Source organism: Cariama cristata, unplaced genomic scaffold (genome assembly GCF_000690535.1).
Source record: "Cariama cristata isolate BGI_N322 unplaced genomic scaffold, ASM69053v1 scaffold4139, whole genome shotgun sequence".
In the NCBI taxonomy this organism is placed as follows: Eukaryota; Metazoa; Chordata; class Aves; order Cariamiformes; family Cariamidae; genus Cariama; species Cariama cristata.
Window position 1 is genome coordinate 65,171 of NW_009635092.1, and position 20,739 is coordinate 85,909.

The 20,739-nt window shown below is 41.3% G+C and overlaps 1 protein-coding gene across 1 annotated transcript; it reads right to left on the minus strand.

The window, feature by feature from the left end:
* Window positions 1–346: 346 nt before the first annotated feature.
* On the minus strand, window positions 347–20,435 carry BANK1 (B-cell scaffold protein with ankyrin repeats 1; the record flags this gene model as incomplete). The annotated part of the gene is made up of 7 exons (XM_009707388.1): window positions 347–372; window positions 1,359–1,422; window positions 3,063–3,244; window positions 4,789–4,857; window positions 15,378–15,659; window positions 18,491–18,787; window positions 20,339–20,435. Coding segments are annotated over 7 exons (1,017 nt in total), but the record flags the coding sequence as incomplete, so codon positions are not given.
* Between the last annotated feature and the right edge of the window lie 304 nt (window positions 20,436–20,739).

The window sequence follows — 20,739 nt, forward strand, 5'->3', positions numbered from 1 at the left end:
TTCAGGAATTTAAATCTTTGATAATAAAGTGCACTGTTGGACAGACAGAGGCCTCCATAATGATTTTCCCATTGTATTTCTACAGTGCAAAGCTGCCAATTTATAGGCATCGCAGGCTGTAAGATAGTGTAATAGAGGGCAGAGAGGTTCGGATCAGAAGGGAACACAGTGATCATTATCCGAGTTACTGGATAATTTCACAAAATTTACAATTCTGGTGTTGATACTACATTTCTGCTGGTATGATTCAATAACCGAACTCTGGAGAGAGAGGACAGCTGCAGGGGCAGGACTGATGTGGCCCTAAAAGAAAACCCTACAGACAAATACTTCCCAAGAATCACCCTCACATCATCATGAGCTTTGCCTTGCCTACAGAAAACAGATTGTAGGAACAAACGCAGTGATCCCAGGCCCTCGGGCTCTGAGTGCCTTGTGGAGGCTTATGGACTGGGCCTGTTTGCGGGCTTGGGGCGCTGCACCCCCGCCAACCACGGAGGGTATCAAAGCTGAAATACAAATAGTCTGGACTGCAGCTCTGCCACTGGGCCAGCAAGAACTTCCCTTAATTACAACAGCTCACAAGTCCACATAAATACAACGCTGTTTGATAGAATAATGAAAGCAGTACTGTGCATTATTTTTCTCTCTTGCAGTAAGGAAACAACACATCTAGGTGATAATTTTAAATAGCGGTACTGTTTAATGGTACTAAGTCCAACGTGAAACGGAAATACTAGATTTCCCTTCCAAGAACACCTATGAACTGGAGTTTACAGAACTCACAGGCCTAAAGTCAATACCATCTAATACAATCTTTTCATAACAACAAGAGAAAAATCATTTTCAGGCATGGCAGATGATTTATACTGCTGCAGGTGACATTTAATCACAGAGGGGAAAAAAGCATCTTAAATGACCACTGGTACAGCTTTTATTAATGACTCACAATGCTGAACTGCTGTAGCAGTGGAAAGTTCATCAAGAATTTGCAAATGCAAACTGATAGCTGATTTACAAATAAAATATTGAAGTCATCAAGTAAATTGTTCCAAAGAAATCATCTACGCTAATTGTGATAAAGCAATAGGAAACAGGCTACAAAAAAGCTGAGCCACAAAGACTTGGTAAATTTTCTGCCCCATTAACTCCGGGTGAGCTCATCTTCGGGATGAAATCTCAACCCTGCTGAAGGTCTGATTACACTAACATAACTTAAATGTGGTCAGATACAGAAAATGCTCATTACAAATTCAGCGCCCCATCCAAAAATCTGCTTATGCTTTGGGTCAGACCTTTGCAGTACACTCACAGTTCAAGGCTTCAGTGTTCTGAAAGGCAGAGAAAGTGCGACTCACCATTCAGGTTTTCCTTTTCTAGTCTGTTTCCAACAGCGGTGTCTCTAAGGTGGTGCACTTTTTCCTTTCAGTAAAAAAACAAGCATAAAACCAGCAGCAGAAATCAGTAACGGAAGTTTACTGTAGAAATAATGAACAACTATAAAAAGCTGGATTCTTTAGCACTCTCAACACCAAGCTTCTCTCTCCAGGAAAATAATTTTAAAAGACTGAAAAATGTCTACGATGCACTGTAAGTAGATGCTAATTTTAGCATTTATACCTAAGACTCTTGTGGAGTTTTTTTCCCCGTAAGTTACACTGATTCTGGTGTTAGATTACAGAGGCTTGGGAGGTTATTTTTTGCTTTGGACAAGCCATTTTTCCTCAAAAATCCCAGTGAAGACCAGACAACTGCAGTGATAGCATGAAATAAATTCAGCACGTTCATATTGGGGTAACAGTGAAAGACTTTTCTACAGTACAAAACCAAAGAAGAGTCACACGTGCAACGCAGGGTATAAACCACCACTAGAAAGTAGCTTTTTCCCCGAAGCAGTGAAAACAGGCCAAGTAAATCCTCCTTGAAACATACGCATCTTCTAGTTAACCAAGGAAAAAAAATACTTACAATTTAGTGCTGCTATCTTTGCACAGATTAGGTATCGTCTTCCTCCACAAATAACTCCCCTGACTGATAGCGCAATCCCAGCAATTCCCACCTGTGTGCTTGGCCGCAGACAGATGGGGAAGGGGGTAGCCACCACGCTCTCGCGCTGCGGCCGAACAGGCTGGGCCCTGCTGCTGGGCCCAGCCGGGGAACCGCGCTCCTAAACTCTTCTAAGCCCTCGCACTTTGGCTGTGAAGTGTTCCACTGTGGTGACAAAGCTCATACCATTTCTTCAGTAAATGCCAACACAAACAGCATTTAATCTCCCCTTGTTGGCGGCATCTGATAGCTCTCCCACTCTGTAGAGTAGCAGACTTGCTTTGGTTTTCCTCTCTCTACTAAATGCACTTAAAGGACAACAAGAAAATATTTTTGTTAATGCACAAGCTCATGTAAAATGAGGGCATAACCTCTTCCTCCAGCTGTCTTGTTAGAAGTAATCAACAAACCTCCTCGCCGTGCCTTCCTCCTTAGCTTGTAGCTTTGATGCGGTTCTTTCAGTGACTCAGTGTGTGGGCTTTTGTAAGTCCTGGTTTTGTGCACCTCTGTTTACTCCATTCGTTGAATATAAAAGAGCTGAAGAGCACTAAGTAGATTCAACACTTTCAGATAGGCATAAAGCCTGATGTAAGTCAATACATATTAACAATGTATGCTTCATATAGTTATGTTTCTGTTAGCTGACGCTGTTCAATAGTGCATTTGGTTTGTTCAGCTACAGAAGGTTTGTGGTTTCATAAAAGACGCATAGACCTAAGCATCACCTAGCAGTTTAAAGCAAAAGTCTTAGAAGACCAAGACATTTAACTCAGGGTTTTAACCAAGTGCAACAGCACCTGAAGCCAGGCAAAATAAATTCGGGAAGCCTCTCAAGTAACCAAACAACAGTGGAAATGGCTATCTAGAAGACTCAGAACCATAAGCAGCACGTTCCTTGGGAGCTGACGGGCACGTAAATCATGGCTCTTATTTTTGACCTCACCAAAATTCAAGAGTTTCTTTTTGGATCTTGTGATCAAGATTCCTGTCAAGAAACATAAATTTCAGACTCATACCTGTTGAGTGGACTGTAGCCTCTGTTTTTCATTCTGCCACTGTTTAAATCTGTCAAGGGCTTCATCCACAGAAATTGCTCCCTTTTTCACCTGTTCCTGCAAGCGGATGAGTTCTTCCTGTCCAGCAGGGATGTTGTGTTTCACAGTGCTGTCGGCTACTGTGTCAGCGTGGCCTCTGTGTGCTGCTACAAAATGTAGAAAGATACAGGTAGAAACTATTATTAACCCATTTCATTCCTTTATGATGCAAGTACTTTTTTCAACAAAGGCATGTAAGCAGTGATTTTATAATCTGACATCAATAAAACCACACCATCTTTATGGTGGCTCCCCCCACCCCCTTTTCTTCTGTTTGTTTATTTTTCAATGAGAGAAATGCAACAAATCAATGAGGATTCCACCATTACTCTTTGGCAGCAGAGCAGCATCTTAAACATTTCATTCCTTACTGTTGCCTGGCTCCACGGATTCTCTGTTAGCGTCCTTCTCCTCAGGGCTGCTCTCGATCCCTTCATCCCCCAGCCTGTATTGGTACTGGAGGGTGCCCTGACCTCTGTGCAGGACCTTGCCCTTGGCCTTGCTGAACCTCATGATGTTCACAAAGGCCTACTTCTCCAGCATGCCTGGGTCCCCCTGGACGGCATCCCATCCCTCAGGCGTGTCAGCTGCACCACTCAGCTTGGTGTCAGCTGCAAACTTGCTGAGGGTGCACTCCATCCCGCTATGTCACTGATGAAGGCATTGACCAGTACTGGTCCCAGTACAGACCCCTGAGGGACACCACTTGTCACCAGTCTCCATCCAGACATTGAGCCATCGGCCACTACCCTCTGGATGAGACCATCCAGCCAATTCCTTATCCACCAAATAGTCCATCCGTCAAATCCATCTCTCTCCAATTTAAAGAGAAGGATGCTGTGGGAGACCCTGTCCAAGGCTTTGCAGAGGTCCAGATAGATGACATCCAGAGCTCTTCCCTTGCCCCCTGATGTAGTCACGCCATCAAAGGCGGCCACTACGTTGGCTGGCAGGGGTATGCTACCAATACTCCAACACTGTAATATCCAGAAGGTCCTGTACTCTTTTCCTAAGTGGTTTAGCACTCATGAAAGGTAATGTCAGTAGCACTGGAGACCGCAGTTCCCCACTGCAGAAATAAATAGGCAATTACGTGCTGCTCTATATGCTTTAATCCTGACCTGCTACTTGTTAACAGAAGAGGGAGGAAAAAATCTTCCCTGAGTGTTCATTCATTTGGTACATAACATTGTTAATTATTTTAGAGTACCATTAATGGAATTTATGGTAGCAGCATTTTGATGTGCTACAACTCAAATGACAACTGGACTGCCACAAGTAATTCACTTTACATGGATCTTGGGGTAGCCAGGAGAGGACTGTTCCTCCCCACACTGCTGCCTTTCCATGGCTGGAATTAGTGCGCAGCTGAGCCCTCCTGTCCTTCCTCTTCTTGGTTTTAATCACAACGGAGAAAGGAAACAGGAACGCGTAAAGTAACTCTGACTCTACAAATCTTTCCCACAAGACTGTAACTTCTATTTTTCTTTTTGGTTCTGTAATCTGATCTCCTAATGCTGCAATACCATTAAGAATATAAATTGTATGTGGGAGAACAGATGCTAAATCAAAATCAAGTAAAAGGAAATCTCTACTAGTTCTACTGAAAAGCATCAAGGCAGTGAAAGAGCTAAATTAAATTCCATACCGAGCTTCCTGGCATCGCAGTACGTCCTGTCGTTGTCACTGGGCACTTGAGTGGCCTTTTGCTGAAACACTGCAACAAAATTAAGAATATAAGGAAGTTGGTGAAAAATGGCAATAAAAACCATCACACATTCTGAACAAAGGAAGGAGGCTTATGAAACCAGGCTGGAATAAATTTCTTGTTCTAGCCTAGGAGTACTTCTCAATCCACTTGTCAGTGTAATGTTAATTACTTGAAAAATGGTTCTGTTGCACAGAATGGCAGGATTACTGATATTACAGATATCGTGACAAGAAGCTTTGGAGAAAATACAAGAGCCATATCACATTGACATATTACTTGTTTAGAAAAAACAGCTAGTTCTCGGAGTTCTACAGACACTTAGTGTAGCCTGTTTCTTACCTTACGGGGAAACCTAAGGTGGAAAAAACCAGTAGTACTAGGTGAGAATAATGACACTGCTTAAGAAAGAGTATGTGTGTTTATTCAAGCACGATCCCCTATTCCGTTAGCGCAGGCCATCATCCCCGTTCCTGTGAGGTGCCCAGAGCACAGCCTGCCTGGGTACACCCTGAAACGCTGCAGTCAGACCTTTGCTGGCGGCGTACGCAAACCCCAGAAGGTGGGAATTGCGTGGTTCCTGACTTAGCTGCTGCCATATCAGCTTTCCCACTTAAGCCTCAGTTCTGATTTTGGCTAAACAAACTGATAATCTAGAATAATTCCTTCCCATTAAGTAATCTTTCTGACACCACTGCAATGCCACAAACGTGCCAGTTCAAGGGGGCAGATATTGGCTTGGGGACCAAGGCGCAGTACGACGGAGCTCTGCTCAAGCGGCAGAGCAGGCGCGCTCTGCGTGGTACCTCGGAGTCCTGGCTTCTTGCTCCTCCTGACCAGGGAAACCCAGCGGACCCTGGTTTGCTCCTCGTCTGCCTGCTCAGGCTGCCCTCTACGATGCATCCACTTCTCTCAGGGAAACTTGTAAAACGGATGGTCAAGACCGCTGTGACATCTGAACTCCACGTGTGCTACATGCAGAGGTGAGCAAAGAGCAATTCCTAAGGGTGTATTTTCTACGCTGCAGAATGAAGTCTACACTAACTCCTGAGTAGGCTTGTATGGAAGGTGATGATGAATGAAAACAGCTGGGGACTTGATGTTCCTTAAAACCTTCTCAGGCTAAATGGAGAGAGTGAAAGAAGCATACAGGCAGCGCAATCTGCTGATGTTATGTCCCTAGCTTCAGGCTAACACTGACACATTTTAACTTTTGTAATAGTCTTCTCTGTAATTCTCAAAGAATCTTGCTAAATATGGTTGCAGTGTTTTCTTCTATACTTGAAATAGCATTCTCTTTTTAAAGAAGAAATTAAAGTAACCAGAACACAGAGGTAATGCAGGCAGCCTGAATTTTACTGCATAAGATGGAGAGGGGATATACTCAACAATGTCCCTGATTGGAAAGCACTTTAATTGATAGGCTTTGAAATTTCTGCTGAGTTTTGCAGTGTTGGAGTAATCAGAAATGGAATTACTCTTCCAGTTCAAAGTAAAATTGTTAAAACCACTTTACATGCCGCATCTTGCTGGAATGATTTTAGTTGGCAGCAAGTATTCTGTGTGGGTGAGGTCAATGAAAACAAATTCTTCTTTCTGGAATGCCTGGAAAGACAGAGGCACACACCACTGTACGACTGCCAGAGGTTTCAGGACTCTCTCATTCCCACGTTCTAATGACTTATGAACTGCTTGAGCACAGTAGTGGAAGGAAAGAAACAGGTAATCTTACCCAGCGATCTATTCCATTATTTCTCATGGAAGATAAAGTGAATATTCCTTCAGTAAAGCAATACTAATATAGCAATTTTTTAAAGTGTCAGAACGTCACAGTCCTTCAACTGAGGAAGGTTATATATTTTTATATTTTCAGAGCCTTTCTGCCATAGATAATCTGATTAAAAAGTTGCAGTACTTCTATTATGCTTTTTACTTAATGTGCACCCTTCAGTAATACCTGTATGATCAGAAAGAGAGTCCTTTTGAATTTTTAATCGCATTGTGACCAGCTAAAGTACCCATAGATGCTTGTAGGTCAAAATCTACAAATTAAATGTTCTGACCCGATATAGGTTATATAATTTTTGTCTACGATGTGTCTCCTCTCTCAATTTCTCAAAATTCAAGGAGGCTGAGAGAACTAATAAGTAATTCCACTTTATTCCCTCTCCTCTCTTCAGTTGCTACAGGACACAGCTGAAGTTCTTTGCATGCCCTAAATACATTTTTATGTCTTGGGTATTAAGATTGCTTTTTAGGAATGCACTGTAACCTCAATATTTCTCCAGGAAAGCAAACTCAGAGAGTGAGAAACCACTGCAATATTTTCTAGTAGGACTTAAAATCAGAAAATAACATTTAAAAAGTGTGACAAAACACAAATCTTGTGGCAAATATGCAGAACTCTGGGAAAATCCCTAACAGAAGGCTTGGAAAGTGAGTGGGATCCAAGGAACTCTGAATTGCCTTTTTTATCTCAGTCAGACTAGCTACAGATGTTGTTTCAGGCTGTCTGCACATGCAGGTAAATAATGTTATGAGGCTTGAAGTGTGGTTAATATTTTCATAGTTATTACCACAAATAGAAGGGCTAGAAACATTTGAAATCTAAGTCGCTTGTGTATAATTCTGTACCAAGAGGAGCATTTTATAGTCACACACTGTACCAGAAACTGTGATAAGTATAAAGGGTCTAGAAAGAGAGAACAAATTTTTTACAACAGCTGCAGGTTGACAAAAAGAACAGGAATTTGATTTTCAGAATTAATTGAGGTTCTAACACAAAGCCGTGACGGTAAGGAACCACAGATGCACTCTGACATTCCAAAAATTGCTTAGTGATCGCCCAGTAAGAAGTGATTTTACTTGAAACACAGGCAATCAAAACGTGCTGGAAAGAGTTACATTACGGGAGAGGACAACTCGTATCAGTTAAGAGGCAATGACCAACCAAGATATGGTTTCCAGTTTACATTTTACTTTACCCATCTAAAGTATGAGGGATGTTGCCCAATCTGTCGTATTAGCAACATTACCTCTAAAAATCGAACAACAGTTTGCTACTGTACACTAGCAATTCAAATAAAGCTAGAACAATGAACCTCCCCTCTGGAAGAATATGTGAGGTAATCATACCTCATACTTGCCTACTTACTCAACACTTTCAGCAGAAAAATCACAAAGGAGAAAAGACACAGCAGAAAAAAAAATAAATCAAGAAATATCACTAATTTGAATTCTGTTTGCTTAAGGAAATTCAAGATGCATTTATTCATCAGCTTCATTGAGCTGATGTTCCAAACAAAATTATCTATTGCTATGACTGCTTTATTTAGGAAACATTCAAAACTAAAATCCAAGGGAACAAAATCTTTGTGGGAACACAAGGCTAAGTGATAATGCAAATTAATTAATACACTAGGGTTGCACTTAAGACATCTTAACTCAGTTGCAAATTACAGTGAATTTGTAGACTTCCTCCTTGTTCTTAGTAGGTTTTTGCTTCACTCATTTTAGAATTGTCACACAATTAACTCCTGATTAACGGAAGAATGGAGAAGGAGGGGTGAATTGCTAGTTGAGATATGTTGCAGGGAGAAACTCCTATCTTTGCTGACTTCATTTTTCTGCCATTATTTAAACATTTTAACATTTAAACTGTGTGTGCGTAGTACCTCAGCAAATAGAACTTACATGTTCTTTTTCTGGTAGGGATTAGATTGTAAATGAGATGTAGCACAGCAAGGGATGACAAATACAGAGAGAATACTAAAGAAGGAATATAGTAGAATGATGCTTATTATTCAGGAGATGAGAACTCTGCAGATGTTTGTTCACATCTTTTTAGATCTCATTTTCCTTTTGCCTGTTATGTTTGCTAACACACTGAGCATCACTCAGCAGGAGGACTAGACAGAGGTCATCAATGCAATGCTAACCAGGAAGTTTTGTGAGAGATGATTATGGACCACTCCTAAAATTTATACAAAATTTTTAACATATTTAAGATTAAACCAAAAAATTCTACTGATTCATAACATGAAGGAAATGGGACACTGTAAACAGTATGGCCTTTTTCATTTTTCTGAGGCAAGACAGCTGAGCAGAGAACAAAAGCGTATCGGCGTGCCTCATGACTCTGGTCTAGTTAGGTCCAAGCCCTGTGGAGAAGGGATGGCTGGGCTGGGCGAGGTAACAACAGCTCAAGTCCCACAAGCTGTCCTGTCACGGCAGCACAGGTGTCCGAATGCACTCACACGGTCACAAGGCAAGGGGAAAACGACTGGCCAGTTTTAACTGCACGGGTGTGAGAAAACCAGTGACAACATCTGAACTGGTACAGAAGTTCTGATCTGTTCTAAATGCGCTGCTTGACACTTAAGACGTTTACGAGAACACACAACAGTCATTTCAATCAGAATACAGACTAACTGGTGTCAAACGCGCTTGTGGAATTATCAAACTGCCATGCTGCTCTGTTATTCGCAGTGGCCCAATGCGTGATGCCTGAGTTTTTCAGCTACAGCATCGCATCCACTCATCACAATTTACACAGGCTGTTGTCAGCCTCTACCTTCCACAGCCACATAATTAGTCAGTTGAGATTGAAACCCCCTGTTCTCTCAGACCAAAAGTAAAATGACTTTAAAAAGAATCACAGTGTAATGACAACGTGAAAACACTAATCCAAAAATAAACATGTGCTCACCAGCAATTCTCTTCCCAATTTGCAGTGAGATTTTGAGTCTGTCAAACAGGAGCTCAAATGTGTTAGAATCCCAGCAACCTTGGTCAGGGAGGGACCTCAGGACACTACACAGGGATGACTCCTCTGCACTGAGCCAAGATAATAAAAGCGATACCAGAACCCCTTCTTACAGAAGGGGCAAAGAGGGAGTGAGAAGCGCAGGTCCTGGCGGTCAGTTTAAGGTGCCGTTCAGAAGGTGGTGTCAAGGTCCTGCCTGTACCACACACAACGAAGAGAACTCTCCCACTGTTGCTCTTGTCAGAAATTTAACTTAGTGGATCATGGAAGCTGGAAAGACTCTAGCGATATACTCAAGAATATTTGCTCCCAGCATGTAAAACCTGAACGTACTTCTGCAGTACCATTTTTCCTCAGTAGAAAAAGCAAAAAGGGGAAGATTCTATATCTGGTTTTACTAGAAATATGCTATTTAGAAGAGTTTGCTTTGCAACCAGGCAGCATCTTATAAATGTTTTCTCTCTGTGCACCTTATTCAGTACACGTTTCATCTATCAAAGTTAAGATAACAAAAAATCTGATTGAATGAACACAGCGGATGAAGCCAGCGTAGCGCTTTCCAACCAGGTCTGTAAAAACAGTCTAAGTGCTCTAAGACAGCTGAACAGTGGTTCCTAGTATTTTATTCATGGAAAAACACCCTTAAGTTGGGGATACATAATGAAATTCATCTGCAGTGCAGTGCTTTATACTCACTGTAGAAAAGTACTAAAAAACGCCTCTGTGGGACATAAATGTTTTGCAGTTTGCATGGGCTCCGAGGCTTTGCTTTGGAAACCCCTGCTTTAGAGCATTTAAACAATCTGCATAATGAGAATTACTTACTCGGGGTGCGATCACTATAGTTCCCAGTAATCAGCCTGATAAGTTTCCAAGACACTAACAGCTCTGTTCTGGATTTTGTTTTTTCATTTCATTTGGGTTTATGTTGTCTATTCTGTACACAAGATATTCTGCCTCCCTAAAAATATCCACTGGCTGCTACTTTTTCTGCATACCCTGTGATTTTGATGAGCAATGAGAATGCTGTTCTCTTCTGGGATAGGAACTGGGAAACCTATTTTTTCCACTTCTGACTTTTAACCCTAGTGTGAAGTCCCACAGACAGCTATCTTTTAATAGTAAAATCTTTCCAGTGCACAGAGGGGAAAAGTATTCCTTCAGGGATTTGTGAGAGGTTGCAAAGGACCAAAGGCCACGGCATATGAAGTTTTATTTATGCTGTTGTAGGTACAGGGGTAGGTGTCCCTGCTGCAGAGAACCCCTCTCATACTGGTGGTCTCTGGTAAGAGGTAAATGATCAAAGCAGGACAGTAATGTAATCACAGAATCCATTTGGTTGGAAGAGACCGCTGGGATCATCAAGTCCAACCTTTGTCCCAACACCCCCATGTCAACTAGACCATGGCAATAAGTGCCATGTCCAGGCTTTTCTTAAACACCTCCAGGGATGGGGACTCCACCACCTCCCTGGGCAGCCCATTCCAATGCCTAACCACCCTTGCTGTGAAGAAATGCCTCCTCATTTCTAGCCTGAACCTCCCCTGGGGCAGTTTCAGACTATCCCTCTTGTCCTGTCAATAGTTGTCTGGGAGAAGAGGCCAACCCCCACCTCGCTACAACCTCGTTTCGTTGTAGAGAGTGATAAGGTCTGAGCCTCCTCTTCTCCAGGCTAAACAACCCCAGCTCTCTCAGCCGTTCCTCGTTTCTCGTAAGAGCTTAATCCTTAAGCCCTGAGGCATGCCTAGTAGGTCAGACCTTCGAAACGGCAGGGAGGCATTACAGAAACTTGTGCACCTGTCCTAAGAATACACTGGGGACTGTGGTTTCCAGCTCAATCAAATCTGGTATCAGTATGGAACATGAGAACTGCACTGTAAACTGAAAACACATCACCTTCGTACATTTATTTAACAGTTGTTTTGGCAGCACACAATTGTAAAAACACTGAAATGACCTCCAAAGGAATACTAAGCACTTGAGGAACGGAAAGGGAGCACACTAAGAGTGCACACCATCTGGACAACAAGCTATTTGGCACCAATTTGCAGCTCCATTGGTTGATGAGCCTTTCACACAGAAAGCAGAATTCTTGCAGTGGTCTAAATTAAAGAAGAAATGTACACTCTGTTTGTTAAAGAGGCAGTATGTTTAGCAGTGTTCAATACAGTAGTTTGCATGTTCATTAAAATTTGAAAATGGAATAAATGAAACGGTAAAAATGATCGGAACACTTATGTTTTAAATCCTTCAACTCACTCATGGTTCCCAGAATTTGTCAGCAAATTCAGGTCAGATGCTCAAACTGTGAATTGTGGTAGTTTGGTTATGACAACTTGCATCAGTGAGTGTCTACTGCCTATGTTTCGGAGTGTAGATCCTGCTCTGAAAGAGACTCTAAATGGGGCTTGTGAGTTCCTGTGTTTGTTTTCTCTAGATCACCAGTTCCACTCTCCTATTCTGCAGAGCACCAAGGGGTAACCTACAGGGAGAAGGACTTCTGCCTAGTGCAAACTTGAGTTTCCATGCATTCGAAACCTACCTTTTACAAAGAAGGCTATTTGCTCACTTTCTTTGTTGCTATTCTCATGGAAACACCACCATTTTTGCTTAAAGGAGAAGATACTCTTTTGTAACTTCGGGGACTCCAGTGTGTGGTGGAAGCCCTCACGAGAATTCAGCCACTTGATTTGTCCTGATAGATGTACAAACTAAATTAAAAAGGAGGCACCAGTATGCAATCTAAGAGGCAAAAGGCATTTCTGCTATGCAATGCTTACGCTTTTTTTTGCCAATAAACGAGCCCACAATTTTCCATCACCTCCGCGCATACATAAAGGGCAAAAAGAAATCCTCCTCTTGCATCTCTGCATGGCGCTATCAAAACAGCCCCTGCGAGCCTTGGGGAGTGAAGCTTGTTCTTTCCATGAAGTCCCAAAGTACCTGGGGGTCCAGTTGTGGGTGACCAAGTAGCCTTCACACAGCCCTCCTCTCTGCATCACGCTCCGTTCTCTAATCCCGTTTTTCCCATAGGACCTGTGTCTTACTGAACACCAGAAGGGAATGGTTCTGAAGATCAGCCAGAACTGTGCAGCGAAGACAACCCGCTTCTCACAGGAATATTATTTAATTTGTTTTAGAAGTTAAAAAGGTATTTAAGGGAATGGAGAGAGAACACAGAGGAGGGAACGATGCCTCAGTGATGTAACTAAAAGTTGTTCTGCGGCACAGGACTTCTCTCTCCAACAAAGCCCCAGCGTAACCCCAGACAAGTCCTTTCAGCCAGCAATCGGGCTCGTGAATCCCTGACGTTAGGCTGCTGACTAGACACACTAATGATCCAATTTGAAGTTCTGAGCACTTGTTGCGGCCACTGAAATCAACGGGATCTCTGCTTTGAATGAGTGAAGTATTCTATAATGCTGGTAATCTCAAGAATGGCATCTTAGTTACTTCATATTGGGCACCCACCAGAAACTCAGCGGATATAGAAGAAATCAAAGGGTTTATCACAGGAGGGCTTGAAACAACACACTGGGCCTAGGGCAGGCACAAATTATATTTTAAACAAAAATAGGAATGAAAAACACTGAAGAGTTTTGCATCTTATGCTCACCCAACTTTCAACACTAGATGAAACAAAATATCTGTGGATAAATAGCGGCACACGGCTATGTACTTAAGGACTCTTTTGTAACATTTGTGGCAGGGAGAAGGCAGTAAAACAGCAAAACCACCTCAATTCTAACTTTCTGATTATTTGGCTTTGCAACTCCCACAATGCTTTTTTTTAGCATGATATATGAAAACAAAACCTGAAATTATCATCAATTTATTTAAGGGATGAAAAATATGTATATGCACCAGTCAGAGTAATTTTATTTTACACTGATTCGATTAAATTATAAAGCAATGGCTGCAAATACATCCAGATTTTAATGATGGACTGGAATGAAATTTTCTGGTTCTTACAGCCGAAACAATCTTTTTTTTTCCAATTATAAGCAGTTTTAATATAATAAACTGGAAACGTGGGATATTGCTGGACTGAATGAAGAATTTTTTAACTACTGTGGAAAAGGACAACAATTGCCAATCCAAGTAGCAAAAAAAAAAAAATCTTTCGGCTGAAGATCTATCACTTCTGTCTAAAACTTCACTATCTATCTCGGGAATCCCTACACAAAACAGGAGAGTGAGAAACTCCAGATCTGGAAGCAGCAGGACGCCCAGGCGAAACAGAGGCCTGACTGGTCAACCAAAGCTTTCTTGAAGCGTTTCCACTCTTCTCCTGCATTGTATAAGTAAATGAACTTGAGTCAGAGCCTGATTTCACAGAACAGGAAACTACTTTGTCTACCACTACCTGCTTATAAAAGCAAAGCTAAAAACCCCAGGGATGTGTGTACATGTGAGGGTGTGTATATATATATGTATATGGTGTAAAAGAACCACAGTCCCATCAAAGCAGTTCCTCTGATAGTCTCTTCCTCAGTGAACAGTTAGGGTACACAAAGCAGAAACACTCTAGTGCAATAGAAGACAGTAGAAGCCATCTCCCAAATAATGCATCTTCACGTAAGGGTTTTCAAGTCACTGGCCTGTCTGTGATGATGGAGGACCAAGATTTGAGACGCTGCTCTAGTAATCTCAGTAAAAGCAGCTATTTCAGGACTTCTGTAGTTGTAATAGGCCCCCTATACACATCTGTTCCTGGATTACACTTTAACTACTGTAATGATTCATCCGTATACCTTCCGAACATGCTGAAGAGAGAGCAACTAAATGATGAACGCATTAGCCCATGCATTCTGGCCCTCACCTGGAGTTACACAGCCTGGAGGAAGAGAGCTACCTAGGAAGAATAAAACAAATCACTGACTGAAACAGGCATGAAGAAGGAGGTGTTCTTCTGTATTTGATAGGATGATTGGGGTAGTATTAATCCTGTTTTAGTGCAAAAAATGTGCTAGATGGAGTAAGCAATCTACTGGTATCCTTCCTCATCCTGGTTTTCCACCATTTATTCTTATGCATATTCTTCTACATTGGCAGGTTTTTGTAGAGGAGGCTGGAAATGCAGGCAGTATGGGTTTTGGGGCTTACACAGAGATCTCTGCAGTAGGTTCACAGAAATTCCTTTTGTTATTTTGAAATTTGGCTTCAATCCGAATTGGACTACAAGATATCTGAAATATCTTTCAGCCTTACATTTCCACAAATAAGCTCAAAAAGTTTTTTGAGTCCCCCAGTTTTCACAGAAATGGTAAAAGGACATAATCCTTCCTCAGGTGGCCATTTCTAGCATCTTGCATTAGAGAAAGGATATTTGAAAGAGGAATTCTCACATAGGCATTTTTCCCTACTGTTCTCATCACGCTAAAATCTCTCTCTCAGAATTAAGTAAAAACATTTTGATGAAGAAACTGAAAGGAAAGGCGACTCAAATAGCACATTCTGTATTGCACCATTAAAACAGACACACTCACAGCTAACCCAGCAATTCTTAACTTTCCATCATATTGTCATAATTTTTGTAAAATTAAACCAAAAAAGCGATGCTGAGATGCAAATTGAAAATTAACATTAGTCAGAGATGTTCTCATCTCATTTGAAAGGTGAGAATAAGTTGACTGAATCAACCAATTTGTTGGTTTGAAAGTAACTGAACAAAGACCTTAGTCTTTTAAAAAATATTATTCATCAAATAGAAGAGACATGCCTATATTCTACTAACAAATATTCACAAAGCAGCAGCACTAACCTTGCACTATATAGGGAGTGTTCTCCTCTCTGACCGGCGAACATATGGGACGAGGGGCAGGGGCTGGCGGTCTGTTGACGATGAAAGACCTGCGTTCTCTCCTTTCCTTCTCCTCCTCCTCAGCCAGTACGAAATCGTACACAGAGTCATCCACTTTCACAATAGTGTATGGGTGTTCCTCCTCGCTGTCTCCCTTGCACGTATCTTTGTCTTCTCTGCAGCATGCTGGTATGAGTCCATCACCATGTTCTCTTTCACTTCTGTCCTCCACAAAATCCCTCTCTGAAAAAGCGAGGAATTGTATTCCATATGCAGGGTAAAGAAAGGAGATCAGGACTTAACTAAGCTTTAGAGTTTCCTAAAGTAACTTGGAGACCTAATTTCACTTCCAAACTAAAGCGCTCTGATTTTCAGAGGCTTCTGATCATCTAAGTCAGTAGAGAGGATGTCCCAAAGGAGTAATTCCAACTTCAGGGCCTCCTCATGATTTCATATCAGATTATCAAAAATAGATGCTTAGCTCCTAGCCTCAAAATAAATGGGCTTATCTAAAAGAAATACCAAGTGCCCCAGCTGCTCCCACAAGAGTCACAAACACGCTCTTTAATGGTGAAGCCAAGTAAGTGGTACCTGTGGCCCTTGGCAGTTTGGAAAGTCAGGCTGTTTGTTAGCTGTTGCAACAATGACTTAAGGATTGAAACTTATTTTAGAAAATGTTAGGTTTTGTCTTTCCTACATCTCCCATGTCCCACTTGATTTTGAGGGCTTTGCTAAGATGTACCGTAAGACAAGGTAAAAAAAAATAAATTAAAAAGCCCCTTACAACATAGACGAAATTTATGACCTCTTATAATCTATGCTGAGACTACCCAAACTCCCCCACCCCAGTAACTTCCCTGACTGTCTGTACTCCCTATATTTCATATATTTCATAGTACAACTACTCAGAATTTGCTTTCCTTTAGCTTTTACATTCTACAGCATTGAAAGGAATCAATGAGTATCCTGATACCTGGGTTTGTTTTGATTTGTCTTTAAAAACCCCACAAACTGCTAAGAGTTACAACCTGTTACCGAGGCTGGTGCTCCCATAAATATTTCTAACTTCCTTGTGCTGATTACCCTTCTTTCCTGCAAAAACAGTGGACCTGAGTGGAATTCTTGTACTGAGTCATGGTTTCCTCGTGTTGTAATCTACTGCCTGTACATGCATATCTGCTAAACCAGGCTGTGGTCACTACTGGTGTTTTCAATCCATTGGCTGCTATTTAAAGAATTGTTTTATCTGTTTATGGGTTCAGAGGAGCTAAGCCATCTTTGTAAGTAGGATACATTTACAAATGGGATGTGTCATTTATAAATGGGATGTATCATTAATACGTACTATCAACATGTATCCTGGCTAAGATAGAAATATGTTTTAAAGCAACAAGTAGGATTAATATACCTGCCATATTTAATATCAAAAATCTTTTGTTTCCATGTCACTATAAAAGTTCTTTCTTTCTCTGTCAGATATTCTTTCTTTTAACTCCCACAGGAGGCACTCTCATGCCACTGCCAAAACAAAGATTTCAAGAAGCAGGGACTCGCCTTTTAGGTATTCCACAGCAACACCTAAAGCCAGGGGCTGACTAAAAATATGTAGCAATGACTCATTAGAGCTCCTCTTTGAAAGCAAGCATCACCCTCATTTAGAGGAATTCTGATACCCTCCACCCCGTTTCCCCAGTGGTGAAACCAAGGCTAAGACTTCAGGAACATTCACAGTATGTTTCAAATGAACTATTAACACAGGAGCATTTTTAGACAAACTCTGCCTTACCACCACAGGATTCAGCACAGGACACTACATAGCCGAGAAACTTTCTCTGCTGGTACCCACATACAGACAACTGGCATTTGGCAGAGAGGGACACGTTACTACTTGACGGCATAGCCACATAAGAGCTATTCCAAGACAGGCATTTATATCAAACCTACACTAACAAATCCTACATGCCAAACCTGACCCCCCATTTATGCACACATATAGCTGCAGTTGAGTATTTTGTGGGAAGCAAACTGCATCTTTAACATTACTTTTATTCTGCCCCTTTCTCTTAGAATCCACCTATGACTTTCCTGCATATAGCCAGCTTTTTCTTTCACAGCAGAAAACAGGATGAAAATCTACCTATAGCAAGCTATAAGGCTAGAAAGCTATTTCTCTCTACTTATGAGAATTTCAAAGCGCTTGGTAATGGTAATTTAAGACCCAAATAGGTTATACCACATTTAAAAACAGAGTTAACAGTAATAAGCAATGGATAAACTGAGAAACAATGTGTGTGCACACTTACCAGTAGTGTCCAGAACAAATAATTTTTTTTCCCTATGTGACTATTTAAGACTGGTATTTAAGCTTGAATTCTTTTGCATACTTATTTTTCCCAATGAGAAAAAATTATAATCATCCCTTCCGAAACAGATGTGAATAGTATTTTGGGCTTCTCATCACTTGAATCAAATTACAACACTGAATTTTAGATTTTTACTCTGGTGCAGCAAGTATTAAAAAAAAAAAAAAAAAAAGGCAAAGCATTTCATTAAAGGTCACAATTTCTCCCTCTCTTTTCAATCTGCAACACAATGTAGCTTTTTATTTCTAACCACAACATTGGTTAAAATGTAATAAAATACTACGTTACTTCTCTCTCCACATTCATGTTCTATTAATTCTACCTGTGAAATTCCAAAATCAAGATAGTATTTAATATTTTTAAATGCTAAATACTTAAGTCAACTTGACAAAAATACAAGGTCAATCTTTTGTTTCAAGCCTCTCTTGCAAATCCAAGGCATCATGTATTATTTCGCAGCTCTCCGAGATGGGCAGAGAGAGAAAAACCTGAAACCTGAAGCCAGGATCCCACACCACAGTATCAGCTGACATACCTGGATATCTTGATGCAGTAAAGTTCACACGAACACGCTTGCTTTGCAGAGTTAGGGGCATACTGTCTAGCTACTGCAGTTGTCAGAAGAAGTGATCATACATAATCTCTACTGCAGCACCTAATATGCACTTGCACATGTTTGTATCTAGGGTTATTTTCCTCCCAAGATCGTACCTTGTGATAAATTGTGCAGATTGTCCTGTCTTAGGATGCCAGGCAGATTTCGAGGAGGAGGAGGGGGTGGCCTCTTACAGAAAAAGAAATCTCTTCTGTTCTCTTTGAGATCACCAGGTATGCTGGCATATAAATTGTCAGGACTGCTGTGAAAGCTGTATGAATCTTCCTTTTCTTGATCTTCATGTTCTGTCTCCTCTCTGCTGTCTTCTACATCATCTTTCTTTCCCTCATCCACCTCAGCTTCTTGTTGGCATCTTGATCCAATTCCATATTGATCTGCTGGGTTCTGCTTGGCTTTTAATGCTAAAGAACACATTATTTCATTTAAAATTTGCCATCTGGAAATATTTCCTGCTTCAAGGATTCCCACAGAAGCAACACAATGGCTAATAAAACTTTTATGAACTGATACAGTAGGAAAGCTGTCAAATATATACTGTCGGTGAACAGCTTTTTAGAGAGTTACCAAGTCAACAGTGGAAGTTTTTATTGTATCTTGCTATTCTGATACACATCACCCTCATGCATGCAATGTTAAACTTTTCTAGAGTTGCTGTCAGAATGAAATCACACACACTTACCTTGCCTCCATAATTTGTATTACTTAACTTTCAATGCAGCACAGTGCAACACTTTGTAAAACAAAGCTGTAGCTCACACAGCTGTGTAAGCTGGTTTTATACAATGGGGTTTGGGTGCTTATTTCAACTTCTCCAAGATGACATAAACACTGCCCCAGGAGACAGGGCTGTACTCCTGTGGAAATGGAGCTCTTCTGTCTTTAGCGGCCCACGGACCACAGAACAGGAATATGGTGGAGGGATGTGAAAACATACATTTTAATCACCATGTACAGCATCGAAATTTGGGTAGTCAACCTCAGTAACATAACGGAGTAAACTATAGAAGTCCGTAAGCAGACTTACAGTCAATGCATAGCAGGTAATAGCAAGCTCTTGAGCTAGGTTTCCATTCTGAGTATCCTTTGGTGACGCCTGCCTTTCACCACTGATTCAAGTGGGAGGTTAGGGCAATTAGCTGGCTAACATGGCCAGCTGTTACAATCCGCGTTCTTCTTCCATGTGTCCACCCTGAGGTGTGCCCACATACGGCATGACAGAGACACTGCAAACGTAGCAGGGCTAACTGGGTTTCTAGCTCACATTTTCACAGTGTCTATTACCTACCTAGATGTGCTAAAGCAACCGGTTTAAACTTAGCAATTAAGAAACATCCTTTTCATACAGAATACGAGACAGTTGAAAAGATAAAATTGTCAACTAACAGATAAGATAGAAACAGGATAAAGTTTAGCTTTATAGATTCGTGACACTGTAAAACATATGCAAGATATATGCCATCAGTAAATGCACACAAGCAACTTTGTAGTTTTCAAGGGGGATGCATACGACCACACAGATTATCAACAAACTTGTCATCAATCTATGCTTAGATGTACGAACATCAAGCTGCAAAATGTCTACTATTTGTGCCTCCGCCCAGGAGCTAGCCGCACCTGTAGGCAGTGCCTCCCCTTATATGAAGGCTGTTCTGAGAACTTGGGAGTATTCAGCTGTTTTCTAGATTCAGAGCAGAGATGACAAATTTCCAGAATTTACCAGGAGGGGTGGTTGCACTGAGGTCTGTCTCACTGAGCGATGACTTTGTTATCACAACTGAATCCCTTACCTGCCTTCACCCTTCTCCAAGAACATCTGCCCTCCCTGGAAGTTGCACTAACATGTGGAAATTGAAAGTATTAAAATAATGCCCCCTCTGTCCATAATCCCACTCACTTAATACAGCACATGCTTTGTTACCAATAAAGCTAACAACATGACTTACTCGTGGCTGTTTGAGTCTCTGAACCTAACATAAGCACATAAGTGTCATCATCTTCTGCTTCCTCCTTGCAATTGGTGAAATTATGTGCTGCATTAATCTAGAAAGAAAAACAAAGGAGAACATTTGTTTTGGTGACATCATCTCTTACCTTCACAGTCTGCTATTGATATATATTCAATATTCTACTAAGGGGAAAGTGGAGACAGAAACATCATGCATTTGCAACTATGTAATGGTACATGTACTATAGACGAAAGGAATGCATATATCTGGGTACATACAAGGGGCACAAGGTTCTGCCATGAAGCATCTGAGTTGGCACAGCAAGCACTGAAGCTAATTGATCTTTCCTTAGCCCTATGCTGGGCTGTCCAGACAGTTCTCAACTCTGCTCCCAACTG